This window comes from Periplaneta americana, chromosome 7, assembly GCF_040183065.1.
Source record: "Periplaneta americana isolate PAMFEO1 chromosome 7, P.americana_PAMFEO1_priV1, whole genome shotgun sequence".
Classification (NCBI taxonomy): Eukaryota; Metazoa; Arthropoda; class Insecta; order Blattodea; family Blattidae; genus Periplaneta; species Periplaneta americana.
Genome location: NC_091123.1, coordinates 188,069,272 through 188,091,019, shown reverse-complemented (window position 1 = coordinate 188,091,019; position 21,748 = coordinate 188,069,272). Strand labels below are relative to the sequence as shown.

At 34.0% G+C, this 21,748-nt stretch overlaps 1 protein-coding gene across 3 annotated transcripts in view; it reads right to left on the bottom strand.

The window, feature by feature from the left end:
* LOC138702635 (alanine aminotransferase 2) overlaps positions 1–21,748 on the bottom strand; it is a 62,487-nt gene that overhangs the window by 20,626 nt on the left and 20,113 nt on the right. For 2 of the 3 annotated variants that reach the window (XM_069829959.1, XM_069829958.1), the window contains exons 2-10: positions 19,997–20,213; positions 13,591–13,680; positions 11,575–11,683; positions 10,272–10,402; positions 9,999–10,112; positions 7,061–7,190; positions 5,482–5,561; positions 3,090–3,210; positions 295–416 (exon numbers count right to left, since the gene is read on the bottom strand). In XM_069829959.1, the coding sequence (XP_069686060.1) occupies positions 295–416; positions 3,090–3,210; positions 5,482–5,561; positions 7,061–7,190; positions 9,999–10,112; positions 10,272–10,402; positions 11,575–11,683; positions 13,591–13,680; positions 19,997–20,155 (1,056 nt within the window). In that variant the 5' untranslated portion in view covers positions 20,156–20,213. Of the gene's footprint in view, positions 1–294; positions 417–3,089; positions 3,211–5,481; positions 5,562–7,060; positions 7,191–9,998; positions 10,113–10,271; positions 10,403–11,574; positions 11,684–13,590; positions 13,681–19,996; positions 20,364–21,748 lie in introns of all 3 variants that reach the window. The other variant, XM_069829957.1, reaches the window with a different exon arrangement.

The window sequence follows — 21,748 nt, the reverse complement described above, 5'->3', positions numbered from 1 at the left end:
AGGATGTGGAGGATGATCTGCGGAGAGTTGGATGCAAGAGATGGAGACGACGGGCTCAAGTTAGAGATGAATGGTTTCTACTGATTAAGGAAGCCCAGGCTCTTCATGGGCTGTAGTGCTAATAATGAATGAATGAATGTTATAGAATGATTACTGTTTCCTCCTGTTCTTGTATTCTTGTAATGTCCTCACTTTCTACATTTCTCCCACTCTACAATTGCTACACAAATGCGACTACTGAAAAAGGAGAAGAATATTAAAATCAACATAATACAAGTTCTTAATCAAACATACCTGTCCAAGGACAGTGGGACACAACATTGCAGAAATGGACTTTAAAAGCATGGCCTTCACATTGGGGTCCAAGTTTATAACTTCAGTATAGCCTCCACGCAGACCACATTCTCCCATGTATCCTGAAAGTGAGACAAGAAAAACAATCATTACTAATTCCAACTTGGAAATAATTTACTAAATTAAGCTTGGGATTACTTCATTATAGTCGCGACGCTGTTATTCCTGGCGTGACTCCTCTTCTTTGCTTACGTCATAGAAAGTGAAGGCTCTATAAAGTCTAGGTACGTAGTATCGTTCGCCATTTTTGTTCTTTCGTTGCCGAGCTACCGGACGAGGGATCTATTTGCCACACTGTTAAACACTATCATGTCGTAGCTCCTATGATAATAAATCAAACACACTGGAATTGAGCAAATAATTGAGCGGCAAATAACGTCTTCGTGTGCTTTCTGCAAACGCCAACGAAAGAGCTAAAATGGCGGGCGATTATATTAAGTATTTATTGAGCCCTCTTTATCTTCATCAGCGACTCACAAGACGCACACGTTTAAATGTAGCCGACCTGCAATGCGATTGGCTGCCGCAAATAAGAGCGACGGGACTATAGTAATTAAATCCATCTGAAGAACCGAGAAATATTTTGAAAATATGCTATAGTATCTACAGTACATCTCTGGAACTGGTAACTGACGAACAAGATTATCACAAGACATTACAACTGAACCTTTATTTTGCACTAAAGTGTCTATTGATACAAAAGATTGTATATTAAGACTTACCAGAAAGAAACTAAAATGAATATTAAAATTACAACTGAAGTTAACAAAGAAATAATTAAGATGAGAAGAGATGAATGAATGGTAACAATGTAGTACTCTAAACTAAAAGTGAACCACATACCTGTATTTCAAAATATACTAGTATGACAAATTAAAAAGCACACAGTATTGTCATTATTTACATTCACGTAAGGGATACAATTTTCCACATAAAATACCGTATTTTCTCGAATATCCCGTGCACATTTCTCCCGAAATAGGTATACAAGCAAGCAATATGGGCGTGCAGCTTATTCAAAATGAAGTTGGAAACATTGCCCATTTTCCTCTCACACAACTCCTGAAGTGGTAGTGCATGCCTGTGCAAGTATTTCAACTGTTAACATTGTTAAATGGTGTTCGGATTACCAGTAGGCCTACAAGTTCAAGTGTGATAAGTGTATATTTTGTGCGTTTTATATTTTCAATCCTAAAAATGAAGAGGCACTCACTTTCTCTCTTATATCGAATTATGCACACTTCATCTCCCTATTATTTATTCGCTCGTTTTCATACTCTCTCTCGCTATCATAATATTAATACTTGATCACAACGCGATAACACGCTAGAAATTCCACTTCACACATCATCTCTGTATTCCTCATCTTTCACTGTTGCTACCTCTCGTCACTGGAACTCTGCCGCCTGAAGTCAAGGGCTGCCGAACATTGAAATCTTTCAAATCCAAGTTAGAAAATTATCTTATGACGAGTTGCCAAACTAACTTACTATTATGACAAGTGTTGTATTGCATGTTTCCACGTATTCACATTTTTTTATGTTCTAGTGATATTTAACTTATTTTATATTTTTGTTTTCATATTTTTTGATAATGGTATATCTATAATGTGATAAGTTGAGCTACATATAATCATAATTTTCCTTACTGTGTGTACTTAAAAATATGTTGTTGTTTTCTAATGCCAGGCGTTTGACAATAAAGTCATTTGACCTCTTGCACTCCAATATTTTTCAAAGATATTATCATGACCAGCCACTGAAGCACAGATTTTGAGGTGTTCCGAATCCATTTCTTGGTTTGAGTTAAAAATATTGTATTCATTGTATGCTTTGTACTGCACTATTTTATTACTATTATTATTATTATTATTATTATTATTATTATTATTATCATTATTATTATTACTATTCTTACTTTTTATCATTATTATTATCATTATTATTATTATTATTATTATTATTATTATTATTATTATTATTATTATCAATAATTGTCTTATTTTTTATACTTTGTAGGTCTCATTTATTTTGACCTGCTGTTCACATTTTATTATGCTTTTTTCTTTCTTTCTGTATGTTATATATTATGTCTGATTTCTTCTTACTTGTTGTTTACATTTTATTATTATTATTATTATTATTATCTTATTCAGTTTTGTGTGTAAAATTGTAGCGTACTTTGTAAATTTGTAGTGTTTTTGTAACGCAGTTTTTGCTCCTGGTTGAGTGTTAGAGAAGGCCGTATGGCCTTAACTCTGCCAGGTTAAATAAATCATTATTATTATTACTATCATTATTATTATTATTATTATTATTAATAATTGTCTTATTTTTTTTTATACTTTGTATGTCTCATTTATTTTGACCTGCTGTTCACATTTTATTATGCTTTTTCCTTTCTTTCTGTATGTTATATATTATGTCTGATTTCTACTTACTTGTTATTTACATTTTATTATTATTATCTTATTCAGTTTTGTGTGTACTTTGTAAATTTGTAGTGTTTTTGTAACGCAGTTTTACTCCTGATAGAGTGTTAGAGAAGGCCATATGGCCTTAACTCTGCCAGGTTAAATAAATCATTATTATTATTATTATTAATAAAGGTGTGCGACCGTAATCCTTTACTTGCAACAAGTCCACAAATAGATATCGCCGAATAATATTAATATGAACGACGTATTATGATCCGGATAATAAACAAACTTGTCATTTCAGCTTCCTTGACTTTACCTTTAGAACACGACATGAATGAAGCCAATTCCATTTGATTGTATGGCTCTCCCATCTCCATCAGAACCTTCTTGAAGGAGTGGAACTTGCATGCCGGGTCATACACATTATCTTGGTACACCTGTTGAAGAAGAGGTGTAATAATTATTAGTTTATCAAATATTACACAACATTCTTTCATTTGCATTAAACATTTAATTAAAACAGACGATTCTTATTGCATTGTACATATGCTCACTCATTTATCCATTCGTCCATTAATCCATGTACTTATTTATCTCTTTATTTATTCATTTGTCCTTCCATCCCTTTATTCACTCATCCACCCATTCATTTAACCACTTATTTCCTTACAAAATTCAAGTCTTCTGCCAAAAGAAGCTTTGTAACAAATTTCTGAAGACATTAAGTCCAACAGATATTATATAGTACCAGTATGTGTTATGAATAATAAGTTTGAATAATAAAGAAATTGTTTGTTTTCCTAGAAACAATGTTAAAGTTATTATCATGCAGCATTGAAAAAAAGTTTCAATTATTCACAAATTAGAAAATCCGTAGCCTATAAAATCAAAGCGCAGAAGTATCTATACAGAATTCTAATTTAAAAACTAAAGCATTAAATTTCTGTATTTGGGTCATATCATGTCAACTGGTCTTCTATCTAAAAAAAAAAAGAAATTATTTTCCATAAGAAGTCTATTTCTGTATGTTGAAATACGTAGCATAGTCCAGCAGACCTGGATATATACCCTTTTAAAATAAAAATCTAACTGTTACAATAAACAGCACAGTTAAACTTTGTTAATTAATTGGTAATTTCAATCGAGGTTTTCTTTCCTATGTTGGCTATAGTGGGAGTTAATGGATATGGCCAAACAAGGAAGCTGCGTCTGTGGAGAAAGCTTCTGTTGCAGTCAAAAAAGTGAAACACCCAAGAATTATAAATAAGCATGAACAGTTTGTTTTCCTTTGGAAATTATTAATTTTCACAGTAAAGCTTTGTGATTCCTTTTATATCTTTATTTAGTTGTATTTTCAGATGTTTGGAAAAAATAATAATAAAATAATTAAAATTTCATATTTTAACTATTCTGTCTAACATGTTATAAATATTCTGTATGTCCTTGGTCAAACGCAAATCCAAGTTTCGAAAAAGCAATCTTGTTCTAAAAATCTTACATACAGAAAGAAAAAGTCCTCCTCTTTCAGAACTTACCAATTAGCAGAGTTACTGAATGAACTACATGAATGCCAATGAAAAATTTTGTCACACCCGTAATATTCAGTCTTCCTCCTCCCCTGTGTGTACGTGCATCCAATGCCTCCCCTCTTCACGTGTGTGATTCGGGGTCCGCATATTGCGGACAGATGGCAGAACTGGATTTCATAATTATAGATCAACTAGGTAAGTAGATGTATATATCATAGCAATAGCTTTTGTGCGAGATCGTGCGTATTTGCTTGGTTTCCGCACAAAACCAATCTGCAGAAAGTCTAAAATTCCACATTCAGTATTCCCAACCTAACACACATAACAATTTCCCTCTTCTTACCGCTTAAGTGACATATTGATTTTACTGCTTTAGGCTTTTAACATATTATTTTTAGAGACGATAATTATAAATTGGAAACTTACCACTGCAATTTCACCTAAATTGCACTGTTAATTATTGTTTTTAAATATTTGCAAAAATTAAGTAAACTCTACAACTCCACTAAAGTTACTGCATTCGTGATGCAAGTAACATTAAGGAAGCCGTGAAAAAATCAACAAGATTCCAGACTCATCATAGACTGGGGGAAAAAAAAGAGACGTATATCACGGCCTGCTGGAGTATAGTAAACACAGAAAACATTTTAAAGCAACAATGTTGAAGATAGATATTTTTGTTTTGCAAATTTGCCGTCATTGAACAGAAACCAAGATGGAGATTTCATTGCAACTAATTAGAAATTCCTCTTTCAGGTATGTAATAAACGATCTTCGCACAAAATAATGTACGATACACGAGCGCTATGTTTTGTTTCAATTCTCGGAAATTAAAAAAGCTCAACTAAGTTTCGCTTTTTCAAACTTTTCCTCGAACATGAAAACTTCAACATACCGCTCTTGTAACGCATATTACTATTTCAACTGCCTACAAGATAAGAAACTGACATAATCTTAAGTCTTTTAGTCAATATAACTAAATATCTGTCACACCCATAACAATGGAATGACCTATTTGTAACATTTCTGTATTTTTTTTCGTAAAAATAAATAACAAGAGCAAATTCCTCATTTTTCTTGCAGTATGTACGTCGTTGTCACCGTTTCTGGAAATTATACTCGTGTTATGATAAAGATATGGAAGAAATTATAGGTAGTACATTAGAGCAGTTTAATTACCTCGTCTGCAAATATGAATAGATCTTCTTTCTGTGCAAACTTTATTATTTCTTCTATGTTCTGTCTTGACAAAACTTGACCTGAAAACATAAGAAGTGCCACATGTATAGAGAATATTCACACATAACAGTGAAATATGAAATGCTTAAGGAAACAATAGAAAGTTAATCAACGAAATCAACATAACATAAAAACTCTTAAGAGTATTTGAAGTGCAAACGATTACAGATCAACAGATCAGAATCATAGACAACTCCTTCAATTTATCCCAACTATTTTTGAAAATCAAATACCTGGTATGACTACACATTCGATAAAAAGAATATTATTTAAAGCTACTTAATACAACTGACGAAAAGTGAACTGTGCATATTTCTTTTCTTCATGACAGATGTTATTGACTATTACACTCTTACTACGTCACACTACTTTTGACCAATAAAACGGTACAAAAGGACGTATTTCAACCAATCATGGCTGCTCATCGCACAATTTTATCGCGTCCCTAGCATTTGTTTAATTTTATCGCGTCCCTAGCATTTGTTTAATTTTATCGCGTCCCTAGCATTTGTTTAATTTCATCGCGTCCCTAGCATTTGTTTAATTTCATCGCGTCCCTAGCATTTGTTTCTTTGTTTGCCAACATTTGAAACTGCGCTGGTCTGGACGTCAAAAAAAAAAAAAATATATATATATACATAAAATTACAAACCACTCCAGTCGATGCACAGCAGTTTCAAATATGACTCGCATTGGCATTCAAGAACAAGAATTAATAAAGATCACTGATCATACCTATGCATCTTCTGAAATCCAATTTACAAATAAATGAAGAGCACCATTCGGAAATCCTGAATAAGTTGAATACACCATGTAGGCCTAATTCAACGAGTTCCACTTCTATTACGCACACGTCCAATATAACATCAATTGAACCACCAACCACATTCAAATTTGAAAATTGTACATTCAATAATTATTCCTTTTAAAATTATTCATGTTTATTTTTTATGTCATCGTCGTTAATTAAAACTTTTCTAACACTTGTGTATATTAGTTAGGTTATGTTATAGCTTCTGCTATATGATATTATGGATAGTCACGTATCACAGATTGTTTAATATTAAGATTTATTGAAAATCATCTGTCAAGTGATGTTGATTACTGGGATTCGGATAATTGAAGTGGAATGTTGCATTTTAATAAAAATGAAACTGAATCAACAAAGCCTTCTTGACTAGAAACATTGCCATTGTGTATAATAGATCGAGAACTTCTCGACGAGAAGGCATTGCTCACTACTGCCATCTGGCATGCATCTAGCATAATATTTGTAATGTTGAGATGGTACAATAATACATTTGAAGACAGTTGTATTTTCGTAAGTCAATTAATATTTTATTGTATTGGAGTACTTTGTTACTTCTAATCTTTATATACTTTCTTCTAATCGTGTAATAGTCAATTAAATCCCACTCGAGTTTTGATTTTCTCTAGATAAATCAAAACGTCTAGTGAGATTACTGTTGATAAAAACATTCATGTACAATTGCTATCAAATGGCAAACACTGCAATTACCTGTGGGGTTACCAGGATTGATAACCACAATGGCTTTTGGAATACAATGTTTCTTTGCTTCGTCTATGGCTCGCTGTAACTCTGATATCTCCATTCCCCAGGCACGTGACTCGTCCAAGAAATAACCAATCTGAAATGTTATTGCAACATTCAATCAGTAACATTTTCTTTTTGATTCCACACAAAAGAAAACTTCGTTTTTGCAAACTGATGATGATGATGATCCTAATCATAATCATGACACGCTTCCAGTTACTATGCAGTCCAGGTGGCTCTATGGTTCCATGCCTCACCTTCATCATGCAGTGGTATTAGAGCGATTCCCACGGCAACACCTACAGTGCCAAGAAGAACTGCTGCCTCGGTGTGTCACCCACAGACGGGATACTTGGGTGACTGACACAAAGTCAAATGAGAAAGACAATTCCTCCTGGTTTCCTTTTCTCCGTAGGTTTATAATGCTGTCCACGTGAATTATAAATAAGACAGGAAGTGCACACAGTCTTACCTACATCTCTATTGATTTTCATTCTGATAAACCAGAGTCTGTTTTTAAAGAACTTTCGTTATCGAAATATATATTATCTATACTAATAATAAATCTGTAACCGAAATTTTTCTGGTAATTTTCGATTTTCCAAAATTAATTGGTCCTAACATATACAATTAACCATCCTGAAACCGAAAATAGCTTTTTTGAAATTTTTGTTTGTATGTCTGTCTGTCTGTACGTTTGTTACCTTTTCACGCGATAATGGCTGAACGGATTTCGATGAAAATTGGAATATAAATTAAGTTCGTTGTAACTTAGATTTTACGCTATATGGCATTCAAAATACATTATTTAAAAGGGGGGTATAAGGGGGCCTGAATTAAATAAATCGAAATATCTCGCTTTTTATTGATTTTTGTGAAAAATGTTACATAACAAAAGTTTCTTTGAAAATAATTTCCGATAAGTTTTATTCCTTGAAAAATTTTGATAGGACTGATATTTAATGAGATAAATGAGTTTTAAAATTAAAATAACTGCCATCTAAGGCCGTGTAATGAATTAAAAAACAAATGACTTCGTCTATAAGGGGCCTTGGACACAACAATCGAAAGGTATGAAAGATAGCCTACAGATAATGTTTCTGTGTTTGTATGAAGTAACATCGGAAGCTAAATTAACCGATTTGTATAATTAATTATTAATTCACCATTGGAAAGTGTAGTTTCTCTAGATGGACATAATGCTATAATGTTATCACAGTAACTTCTGAGTGAATCGAGGACAGGTAAGATTAAAATAGATTCTTATGCACAGAAAACTTGATAGGCTATTCTGTACACTCGTTTCCTGCATTTCCTAAAATAATTTTTATGACCAAATGAATGGTCTCTGGATCAAAATGATCGCGTTTTAATTATGCAAATACAATTTAAATTAAGTAACATATTAAACGATTTATCCTTCTATCAAACACGAATGTTCCCTGGATCAAACATCCTATTTTAATTATGTAATTACTTTATATTTATTTCTAACGGGTGCAGCGGAGCGCACAGGTACGGCTAGTATAACATAAAGATTTCGGAATATGTATGGTAAGACTTTCCTGTATTAAATTTCAATGTACCTTGTTTACATGTTTCGACCTATTTATGGGTCATCTTCAGAACTGGTCGTTGTTGGTCTTGGCGCCTCTTGTTTTGTTTCCTGTGAGGGTGCGTTCGTGTGGTATAATGTAGAGTCAAAGAGTGTGTGTGTTTTGAAGTTGAGTTGTGTGTTGAGAATTTCGTTAGGGTGTGTTTTCGTGTGTCTGTATATTTCATATTGTTCTAGTGTGTTGAGTTTCTGGCTTTTTGGTTGGATGTGCAGTATTTCCATGTCTGTGTTGATGTCTCTGTAGGTGTGGTTGGCATTTGTGATGTGTTCTGCATATGTGGAGGTGTTTTGTAATTTTGTTATGGCTGTGATGTGTTCTTTGTAACGTGTTTGAAACGATCTGCCTGTCTGTCATATGTAGAAGTTGAATAATTTTGAGAGAAAAATTGTTCCGGAGCCGGGTATCGAACCCGGGACCTTTGGTTTAACGTACCAACGCTCTACCACTGAGCTACCCGGGAACTCTGACCGACACCGATCCAATTTTTCCCTCTATATCCACAGACCTCAAAGTGGGCTGACAACCGTCAAGCAACCAACTTCGAGTGCACACTATCTCCGTGTGACTTAAATTGTGGTTTTCTGTTAACGAACAGTGACGTGTATTATGCAAATCAAGATTTCAGGTATAACTCCCTGTAAAGTTGATTTGAATAATTTAGAGGGATACCCGGCTCCGGAAGAATTTTTCCCTCGAAATTATTCAAATCAACTTTACAGGGAGTTATACCTGAAATCTTGATTTGTATGTAGAAGTTGTTGCAAATATACAGACACACAAAAACACACCACAACGAAATTCTCAACACACAACTCAACTTCAAAACACACACACTCTTTGACTCTACACTATACCACACGAACACACCCTCACACGAAACAGAACAAGAGCCGCCAAGACCAACAACGACCAGTTTCAAGATAACCCATAAATAGGTCGAAACATGTAAACGAGGTACGTTGAAATTTAACACAGGAAAGTCTTACCATACATATTCCGAAGTGATACAGTGTTAAAAGTTGTGTAATCAAGAGGTGTATAAAGATTACACTTAGTATTAATTTATAAAGTGAAAGCATATTTTTAATACTAGGGAAATTTGAACACACAGCATGATCAAATGGCTTGGGGAAAATTTGTCGCTTTATCGTCCAGGTCAAAATTCACCTCCATAAATTTACACAAGTAACAATCACCCTAACAAATTGAGCAATGAACCCCAAATTGCAAGTAAACAGGCCAGTGCAGAAATGGATAAGGGAAGATCTCCAACAAATCACACAAACCTGATGCATGTGGAACTCTGCCAACGAAGCAGAGTACAGAGGATACTGTGGGATGGGCACCATCACGCCACTCCTCTTTCCATCAACTTCGTTAATCAGCAGCTTCAACACTGACTAGAAAAAAAGGCCATAGTACTTCTCTTAGTTCACAGATTTCAACACATCACTTACAAAAGAAATTTGAATATAAAAAATAAACAATTTCAGAAATCTTAATAAGTATTTTACTGTCTCTACAAATTGTTCTCAGAGGTCCACCTCCTTCCTTCTCACCTTGATAGCATCGGACGCTCCAGCTGAGAGCAGAACGTTCTCCCAATTACTGGGAATCCCATCTCTCCTTTGTATGTATTGTGCAACGTGTCTTCGTATGATCTCAATGCCAGGCGAGTCTGTATACGAACCTATGAACAGAGTTTAGCAATGCAACATTAATGGCCGGTTTTTCCAAGTATTGTTAGAAAATTTAACGACTGTTAAACTCTAAACAGTTTGTTAGTTATTAAAATTGTAGGTTTTCAACGCCAGTTTGGTTTAACAGACTGTTAACAGTTTGTTAATTTTAAATGTAGGATTTCGGGCAGTTAACTCGTTTAATAGTTAGTTAAATATGGCCGATGTCTCCACAGCTGTTCGAACAGAAGTTGCGAAATTAATATTTTGTGTCTCTCTGTAGGGAATGTTTAGCATATGACTGGTAATATAACATTTAAAAAATACTTTGGACTGTTTAAATACATCAGTGCTATTTTATTTCTTTCGTATTTCGTATCCATAGTAGCAATGAGGAAATATAATCTTACTTTGTAATTATTATTCAGCACGTCACCTACAACTTTCATTTGTCAACTGTTTGTTTATGGAGCGTGGCCTACTATAACAGGTTGTCATTTTATGCAAGTTTCATGACTCACTCTATAATATAGAATTTAAAGATTAATTTTAGCCAATCAAAAATTGTCTTACATGTGTAGAATCATTACCAACTGCTGTTGAGTAGTTGAAATAGTGCTAACAGACGTTATAGTTAAGTGTTGGTTATCTTAAACAAAATTATGTTGAACAAATGGAAAATACATTACCAAAGCATTAAAAATAAACGGACTGTTAATTTAACATTCGTTAAGCAAAATTAAACATTACTTGGACAAACTGGACATAAGTATATTAAATCCTTTACTCATCATAAAATATCTTACAAAGACGTTTTTTAACATTTTTATTGATACTTCAGTAGTACAGAAAATATGAATTGCAAGAATCTATTTTGAAATTATTAAAAAGCACATTTGCAGCATTATTGGCAGCAGCAGCAGCAGCAGCAGCAGTAGTAGTAGTAGAAGAAATACAGTCTCCTTTCAGAAAACTTAATCACATCGATATATTTAAGAATGTAGTTGTTTATCAGCTGACCACATAGGCGCAAATATTACTTTATTGACTCTTTAGAAGAATTAAAGACATTTAATTATTTACAGCTATTCGGAATTCAAAAGTATAGGATGTTACATTCTTTGCCACTCGAACATTATTACTATTCTGGCTGGATTAACATTTCCAGGTAAGGAAGACTTACCCACACTCCCACCTCTGCAGCCAGCCAGGATTTCTTTTGCACGAGACTTGGCATCAGATGGAAATTTGGGGTCATCAAACAGTTCTGGGTATGAAACTAAGGCGACGACCTGGGAGAAACACAAGAGTAGCCTAATACAAGATCAGGATGTAACATAGAGCATAAAATAATGTTAAGATGTGTTGTGCATTCAGAAAAAGTATAATCAGAAAAAAAACTTCATGTACTGATGAATTACATTCACACAGCTCATAACATTACAAAGATGAAGTGGTCTGCTGAGGAAAAAAGCGTAAGAAAATAGTTTATAAGTTAAATTGAACAAACCTAACCTAACTTAAGCTAACCCAATCTAACGTAACTAAACCTCACTGTCTTTTGCAAAAATATTAAATTTCTCAATATAAATAATATATCACGATATTAACTATAAAAATATGTTAATATTAGCGAACAATAACAATAAGGATGACAATGTGGAACAAGAACTAATTTTATTTCGTTCAGCAACTTAAAGGAGTTACAGAAATCTTCCGAAGTTAAATACTGTTGTTCCACTTGGTCAAAATGTTAACGAGTTCTTGTTCACAGCAAAATCATCTCAACATGCCATGCTTAATTCTGTTAACTGGGGACCCATTTGGGATGAAGCATTAATAAATAAAATCGCATTTTTTGTTTAATTAAATACTGGTATCGGTACTAAACAATAATCTAATTTAACTAAGCTTAATTAAAGCATGAAATAAAATGTTGCAAATTTTACAGTCATAACTCAATTGTCACTGAAGAGACATTTCTACTAAGACTGAAGTAATGGCTGATGAATCTTTCAAAAAACAGTTTGGAGAGAATGTATATAGAAAGAAAACGCCCCTAAAAGCTAAAAACATTGAAACCTCTTCTCAGAAATATTGATCGCTCTCTATACTCCAAAACATTGAGGTATCAAAAGTATTGGGGACCAAATTCTAGTTCCATATTATCATCAATATAGCTTACAGAGACAGCTTTGTCCATACTAGGAAGTAACATTTTTATTTACTTGATAGTTACGGTAGTTATTAAAATGGTTATAAATTCTTTGAAATAGGCCTAATAATGATCTCCCTTGATACAATCTACTGATTACATTTCTAAGTTTCTTTATGCTCGACCATGCCGAAATGTAGTAATTATATACCTGGTAGTAGCCCTTTAATGCACCTCATTAAAGTACACCTATTCAGCCAATGAGAAATCACCTTTGTGCCATTATAAAACCGCAAGTATCGATTATTCTCGGATATGCAATCGAAAGACAACTAGCGAAACGTCACGGAGGCTGGAAATCCAATACTGTCGCAGAAGGTTATGTTCTGTTACTATAATAATTAGCGTTAATTGTAAATTATATTCAAATAAATTAAATTTGTCATCTCGTTTTTCAATTCTAAATCAATTTCCAGGTTATATCAAGACTAATGTTCATTTTATTCTCTAGATTATATCAAGGTCAATGACATTCGTTCCTCGGAAAAAATCAATACTTTCGCATCTGCGCACATCTCACAATTCAGGTCAGTTCCGCTCCTCACTTACATAACCATAACATGAATACTTATGAATAATTTCAAGTTAGAAATATGGTCGAGCATAAAAAGTCATATGAAACTTGCCTATAATGGTAATTAAGATGCTAGTACGAAAATTATGAAACTCGCTTGCACTCATTTCATAAACAAACGTACTCGCGTCTTAATTACTACCATTATAGGCTCGTTACATAATGTACTATTTTTATTTACATGCACATTTTCCAGTAATCATTAGTGCATTTCTCTCAGTTTTAGTTCGCTTAACGGTGTATCAACTTACATTTCATATTTCTGTTTTAAACAACAAGAAAGATTAACCTAAAAATTTACATAACATGAAAATGCAGTATAAATTTGTATGGTACTTTATCTCGGCATTTCCGAATGTTACAACTACACACCAGACATGCAGGTTACAAATACTGCTGAACAATCTAACCTGTCTGATAAATGTAATCGGCTTTTGTCCCATTGCATGACAGTCTCCAATGTTGGCCTTTATCACCTCAGTAAAAGGTTTCTTGATGCCCTGCAAAAATAATATATTCATTTATATTAAGAAACTTCAAATAAAATGTACAAATTACAATAACTTCATTTACATCAGTTTTCAATGCAAATAAGATTGAATAATTTAAAATATTACCAATATAAATTACAAACAAACACATAACAGCCAAATATAGGCTAACTAACTTAATATATTTTTCTCAACATTTTCATTTTCAATCATTTACATGCCTTAAAACTAAATCAAACATTTTTACACTCAGTACACAATGAGGCAGGTAAGAGGTAAAGGCAGTTCTTTCAGATCAAAAGAAAAATATTGAAATGGAACTTTCTCTTCAAATTAATGGAAATATTCATAACCCATGAGACAATGATTCAATTTTAGTGGAAGAGTCTCAGAATGAGAATCAAATGCAAGCTAAAGAACTGTGTACAAAATTCTCTCTTAAGTGCTCTGACAACAAAATTCAAGAGAGCCATCAATTTTCATGTATCAAACCCCCTGCTTTGAAGGATGAACTAGCAGTCATCATTCACGATATAATATTTCATTTTTTTTATCACATCTAAAAAATAATTTATTTTGAATATCAGACTACACACATACGTTACACAGTTAGTGAAAAAATTATTTAGTACTCTCGAAGCATGGAACATGTTGAAGTCCATTCGGTACAGAGTTCGATTAACAATGTAACAAAGGTGAAGTCATCCCACTGTTTTGTGCTATTTTCCATAGGAAATCCACCAAAGTCGAATCTCTTCAATAGAGCTACCTTGCAACATAAGGATAATGTATCCGGCTAATACACCGGAGATCTGAGTTCGAGCCCATTGCATTTTCATGGGAGGTGAACACTATTTATCTACTAGGGTTGGATAAAAAGTAATGGCAACAGTTCGGTATTTCTGACATGGCTTTATTCACAGGGGTACAACATTTACGTACCTTCTATATAGTCACCCCCCTTATTTATTACCTTTTGCCAAATGTTTGGAAGGCGTCATACACCATCAGCGCGTCCATCTTTGTTGATGTTCCATATTGACCGCCCTAAAGCACGGATAAGTTCATCTCTGGTATTGTACCGGGTCCCTCGCAGTGGTTCTTTCACTTTGGTGAAAAGATCGTAATCGCATGGATCATATCGGGTGAGTACGGTGGATGTTCCAGTAGTCCGCGTTTTCCGTCTGCCTTAGAGGTACAGCGTGGTGCAGTATTACCCATCAATGTCATACGCCACAATGAACATCTCCTTCACAGCACTTTGTGTAGGGCGCACTTTCTTTGGACGAGGAGAACCGGGATGCTTCCATTTATTTGATTGGCGTTTCAAGTTTGGTTCATACGAGCGAGTCCTGGTTTCGTCCATAGCAACGATTCGTCCAAGAAAGTCGTCACCTTCCCTTTGTCACCGGTGCAACAAGGCCTTCCCGGAATGCTTTAACCCATCGTGCAACTGTGCGATATGGCAACGCTGCATCGCCACATGCTTCACTTAGTCCCTGAAAACATTCTTGTGCACTACGACCTCGTGCCACTTCAATTTTTATCCAGGAACGTTGCTCTAGTTTTGTAAGGATGGTCTTAGGGCGCTCGCACTATCCCTATGAAAGTGAACGTTCTACACACTGCAGTAGATTGACAGAGTACTGTCGCCGCTGGCTGCACTAACTCATCTAACAGTGCTTGTTCATGTCCACACAGCTGGCAGCTCTCGAACGCACCATCGTCACGTGACAGCAGTGTTGCCATTACTTTTTATCCAACCTATGTAATTCATGGTACTGAATCATTTTTTGAGTAACTGTGCCAAGGTGGTAATGTAATGTTCAATGCGATAAGTAGGCCTAGTACTGGTACTTTTTTGTACTGATAATTTACAAAAGTGAACAATCAATATCAACTGTTTCCTCAGTTTAAGTTCGACTATTTGTGGAAATCTTATATACCATTCAATAAAAAGTTATAATGTGAATTGGCCTATGTATGCGCCTGGACTATATATAAATACTCCGCTCCACCCATTCTTCATCAAATAGTATCGCAGAATTCCTGCGTGGAAATATCATACATATTTCTGTACATCACAATAGTATAAATAAGAAGTTCAAATCTTCTATTAACTTTGTACTTAAATTATTACACCTGAAGTAATAATAAAAATAAATAAATGTATGCCAGATTTAAAACCTTACTAGTTAGCAGCAATTTAACTGTCCTCCGCTACATTACCAGTTTTCCATCATATAGCCATAAAAGAATCCCTCATTATTACCACTAATTATTACTAGGCTTACAGTGGCTGACCATGATAATATCTTCTGAAAAATATTGGAGTGCAAGAGGTCAAATGACTTCATTGTCAAATGCCTGGCATTAGAAAACAACAAAACAACAACATTAAAAATAAAAGTGAAATACGTAGCGTTTCATTTGAAAGTACTAACCAGCTTCAAAAATGATGTTACAATTGACTGCTAACATCCACTTATTTTGACATCTGCATAGAGGCAGAGATATAATAAAAGATCTGTATACGAGATAGCGTCTGTCAAGTGAGTGTTTAAATGTCCAGTCCAGTCTGGTCAGGAATTCAGGCTAAGTGTCCGGCTGTAGTTGTGTTGGTGAGAGAGTACTCAGCAGCTGAGTCAGGGTTTAAGAGTCCAACCAATGCGATGGATGTCGTGATGGTGAGAGACCACCTCAGATCAGGGTGACAAACGTCTTCAAGTCAGAGAGAACTCCTAATTTCAAACACAATGGCATCCACAGTAAAGTCGCAATATGACCATAGCAGTTAAAGTAACCATAAATAAAAAAGAACAAAAAATTTAAAAAAAAAAAAAATTAAACTAAGGAAGGGAGTAAATGCACTGGGCAGTAAGGAATTTTCTTACCAGATGTCAAAAACATGTGTTCAACTTTTCAACGTCATCTTTGAGGTTGGTGAGTGCTTTTATATAAAGCTGTCTTTTGTTTATAATAACAATTAGTGGTACTGATGAATGACAGTCTAAGAAATTCTTTTGCAGGCCGCAAGACAGAAACTGATATCACAGTTTGGGTGCTCACAGTGCTGCTTTTCTAGGTTTTAAATCTGGTATAGTGTGTTTATCACGTCTTGTAAGTTAATTCTTCTGAAGACACAATGCTTAACGTGTGTGCCAAACCTAAAAGTATGATGATTGCTAAACAATGGAGATATAGCCTAGGACTAAGTTATATGTCTTATTGCTTCTTTGGTACAATTTCGGCTACCGGTTTGAGCAAATGTGCTCATAAACGTCACTGCAAGTATGTATGTATTTATTAACACTATAATTGGGTATACACCCGGTGGCAGTGATATATTATATACAATAATACCATTACAATTCTACAATAATTACAGCAAAAAATAAATAAATAAATAAAAAAAAAACCTAAATTTATTTCTAACTATAAATAAATAGGCTAGATGCAATAAACCTAGGACTATAAATAAAAATTATTCTATAATAACGCCTACAATAAGCAAAAGTAAACCTAACTGATAAGTACTTCTATTTCACCCAACTATTACCAATTTAAGTAATTACATATCACCTTAATTAATTACAAATCAACTTAATTACACATCATCTTAATTAATTACAAATCAACTTAATTACATATCATCTTAATTACATATCAATTTAATTTATTTACATATCAACTAAATTACATATCATCTTAATTAATTACATATCAACTTAATTAATTACATGACACAACTTAGATAATTACACTGCACCTCCAATTACATTTTCAGTCTAATCTTCTCAACCTTTCCTTAAATGTATTGATTTTGAGAGGACCACCCTGAAAGATTGCCGCAGGTAAGTTGTTCCAGTCTACTATTGTGTGGTTAACAAAGGAAAATTTTGCCACGTCCGTTCTTTGTTTTCTACATTTAAACTTCCTAATATGATCTGCCCTGCCTAAGTATGATGGTGTTGCTAATCTAGCATTGATGTCGGTCCATGCTTTGTGTCCCATTTGTGCCTTAAACAATGCGGTGAGTCTGGTTTTTCGTCGCCTTGATTTGAGAGATTTCCACCCTAAGTCTTTTACTATCTCTTCACCATGTCCCTTGCGTAGCTATAGTCTTTCTTATTTCTAGTAGGCTACATAGCCAATTTCGATTTTAGCAATCCATTACAGTGCTAAGAGTGACAGCTTCAATTTAAAAACTGTCTAATGAATGTATCTCCTTTCCCCATGAACTTTTATAAATTATGACACAACACATGATAGACTAAGGAAGTAAAATACGAAAAGTAAAAAAGAATGTCATAAATCACTATTTAATTATATTCTAGTATGGTATGAAGATAACTAAACATATGACATTTATTACGACATGTCTACTAATTAGGAGAATTTTTTTACTAACTTATCTTTAATAGAGAAGCAAGGACATATTACTCAACACAATGCTCGGTAATAAATACTGCTGTGAGGTGAATCACACAACATTTTCCTTAACTTGTTTTATGATATTTTCAGACTACAGTTACAAGTTACTATCAGTATATGGTGAGACAATATTTTGGCAGAACAAATCAGAACCAATAGCTGAGACTTACAAGAAGTTACTATAAACTGGAACATTTTATGGAAATCACGAATATTTTGCTGTAGGTGGTAACAAGAATCCCTGTCACTTTGGTCCTGTCACAATTCAGTGAACTATAGTCTATGATAGCCTACTCGTTCTCAAACTGCTATTAAAGTAGAAATGAGATTTTATAATTAGACCTAAAGTAACTTAGGCCTACCGATATAATGTTTCGAATCATTAACTCTACAGATCACTGAACTGTGGAAAGAGGAGAGGGAGATGGAGGGGGAGAGGGGGGAGAGAGAGAGAGAGAGATCAAATAGGGACAAGAGTTAGAATCTCACTGTGTTCTCACAGAAAAAAAAATTACCAGTAATAAAAACATGTTCGCAACTTGAAAATCCTAAACACAAACAAAATATTCAATAAGAAGTTCTGTGAATCACACAAACATGCTAACGCTCCAAAAATATGTAGGCCTATTAAACAAAGATCAACACTCAGTATATTCTTAAATTATTATTAGAAAATAATTAGTTTTTTCTGGTAGGCCTACTACAGTACTTTCATCCCTGTCTCTTCAGTTTATGAGCCTAATCACATCAGACTACATCTACCGAAAATCAAAACAACCAGTTATGTTTACAATTAACAATCATTCTCTCCATTAGTCTCATTACAAACCGTTACATCGCCATCTGTTTAAATTCAACTGTGTGCAGTCTTTTTCTTGACTAACAATACCCCGCATCTCTTTAACTGCAATAGGCCTATCATTTATAGGAAGCTGCAGATTTTGTAATTCTACAATCTGAAATCGAATGTAGGCTAGGATTCTACAGCCACTTCTTGTGATTCTATAAAATTATATGGTGGATAGAAATGCTGACTATGAAATTTCTAACGAATTACAGATGTAGGCCTTTCTTCTATGTGTGATCACAAAAATTTACATAATTTTGGCATGTAAACAAAAGCCCAGCATATATACTGCTATATGTTCTCACACTATCAAAATTATATGCATATCTAGGGCTTATAGTAAGCAACCATAATGCGTTTTCTTAAAAGTAATAAACATGGGCTAATTACAACTTCAAAGAATATATAAATGAGTTGTGTGCTTATGTAGATAGTCTACATTAAGCTTATTTAATGTTCTGGAAGGCATGTAAAATACTGAGAAGTTCAGATGCTTATTTATCGAATACAAATTTATATCACTAAATTACACAGAATAATGTTTAATTCATTAGGTAGGTATATTCTTTAGCTATCCCAACTTAACAGCCTAAACACCCCCTTTTAGTTTCATTGCATAATCTGGTGCGGTCAATGCATTACACACAATAAGATCAAAAATATCTAATTAGGAATGTCACGCCCATTTTTGTTCTTCAAAGAAGTTGACACTTTCATGTATCTTAAAGCGGATGCTTATTATGATAGCACAATATTATTACTTCAGATTTATGCGTATGTACAAAATATTACTAGTTAATTTAATGCCGAAGTATCTACATATTTAACATCCAACGAGCTGTCAACCGTACATAACCTAACAAGATAGTAGGCCTACATTACTTCAGAAACTTACGAATTGCTTCCTTTGAGTGTTTTGTACAAATCACAAACAAGTGTGGCTAATTTGGTCCCCTAATTTTTATTAATATACTGTAAATAAACCAACAAATGGTAAATTATCTACTTCAATTTAACTGATAATCAAGTGACAGATTCACTTACCTGCTGCAGCTCTTTTTCGATTTCCGACGCTCTGATGACAAGGGGACCTCGAACTGCATATTCCATTCGTTTTATACATGGATTCATGTTGTCCAAAGTCAAACAACGTGCTTCTCCATCCTCCACACAATTGGAGACAACTTTCCCTGCAGACGCCATTGCTCGCAGAATATACGGCCAGACTCCAAACAGTCCTCCCCTATTCCTCGCCCACACACTGCATCGCATAATATCCTCCGTGTTGATAACATGATTAACAATAGGTTTAAACAATCGTGAAGTCGACATGATGATAATATGTGAATAGTGGGTGCAAATAAATGACTGTTACTGGTTCGTTGTCACGAGCTCACTGTACCCTCGAGTTCTGTGAACGATGCATAATTTTTACTCTTTTATTTTGTAATCGTCCATCGTCCAAAGGTTCAACTATTTTCAAACATAAAAAGATACACTGACCTTTGAATTTCAAAAGCAATATAGAACACTCTGACCTTCGACCACAATAATACGCTAGTAATCGCGTATCATAAAGAAATATCTGAATTTCACACGAACGATGAAACTTTTTTTCTCTGTCAAGGTTAGGTACTTCTGCAGTGCACCTCAGCTGTTCACCAGTGGAGAACGTACTGGTGGGGCTGTGCTAACTGCAAAGCTAAATGCGGAGCATCAATAGCATAGCACAGAAAGAGACAGAGAATGCGATACTTGCGGAGCTGGCACGAGCCCCAAAATCTACTCCCTTGCAATACCCGTTTGCTCCACTTCGGATGCTTCCAATTAAAAGATGTGAATAATAAATTATGAAGTATCAAGAGGAAATTCTCTTCAAAATATGTGACTGGTTCTCAGTCAATAAATTAGTATTAAATTGTAACAAAACTAACATAATTCAATTTAAATCCTGTCCAAATTCAACATCGCAAATTTCTAGCGCAATAATTAATAATAGATCCCTATTAGAAACAACAACCAAATTTCTTGGCTTAAAAATCGATAATGTATTAAATTGGAAAAATCATATTAAAGAAATTACCCCCAAACTAAATTCAGCTTGTTTTGCTATTAGATCTATGCAAAAGATAGTAAATATCAATACCTTAAAAACAATATACTTTGCATACTTCCACTCGGTAATGAGTTTTGGAATAATATTCTGGGGAAATTCCACAGACAGTAACAATATATTTCTATTACAAAAAAAGAGTAATTAGAATAATAGTAGGTGCCAAAACTAGCGAATCGTGTAGGACTATTTTAAAAAAACTACAAATAATCCCCATGGCTTGTCAGTATATCTTTTCATTAATAATCTTCCTCGTATGTAATCGCGAAACCTTTGTAACTAATTCAACAGTTCATAGCATAAATACACGTAAAAAAAATGACTTTCATACTCATCGGCAAGTCTATCATGCTATCAAGAACGAGTGCGTTATATGGCAGTAAAAATGTTTAATAGCCTCCCTATCGATATAAAAAATGAAACTCAAAACATAAGATTATTTAGGGCCAAATTAAAGAAGTACCTAATTTCTCACGCCTTCTATTCTGTAGGTAAATTCATGACATTCAATAACACTTCACGAAATTGTTACTAAAACTTTGTGTTGTACTAGTAGACTATATTGTAAATCTAGTCTGTATATATTTCATCTAGACTGTGACTATAAATTAAGATTTTATAATAGTATTAAGTTTTTTGACTTGTTCCATATTCTAGCTGTAAGCATGTATGAATACTATGGA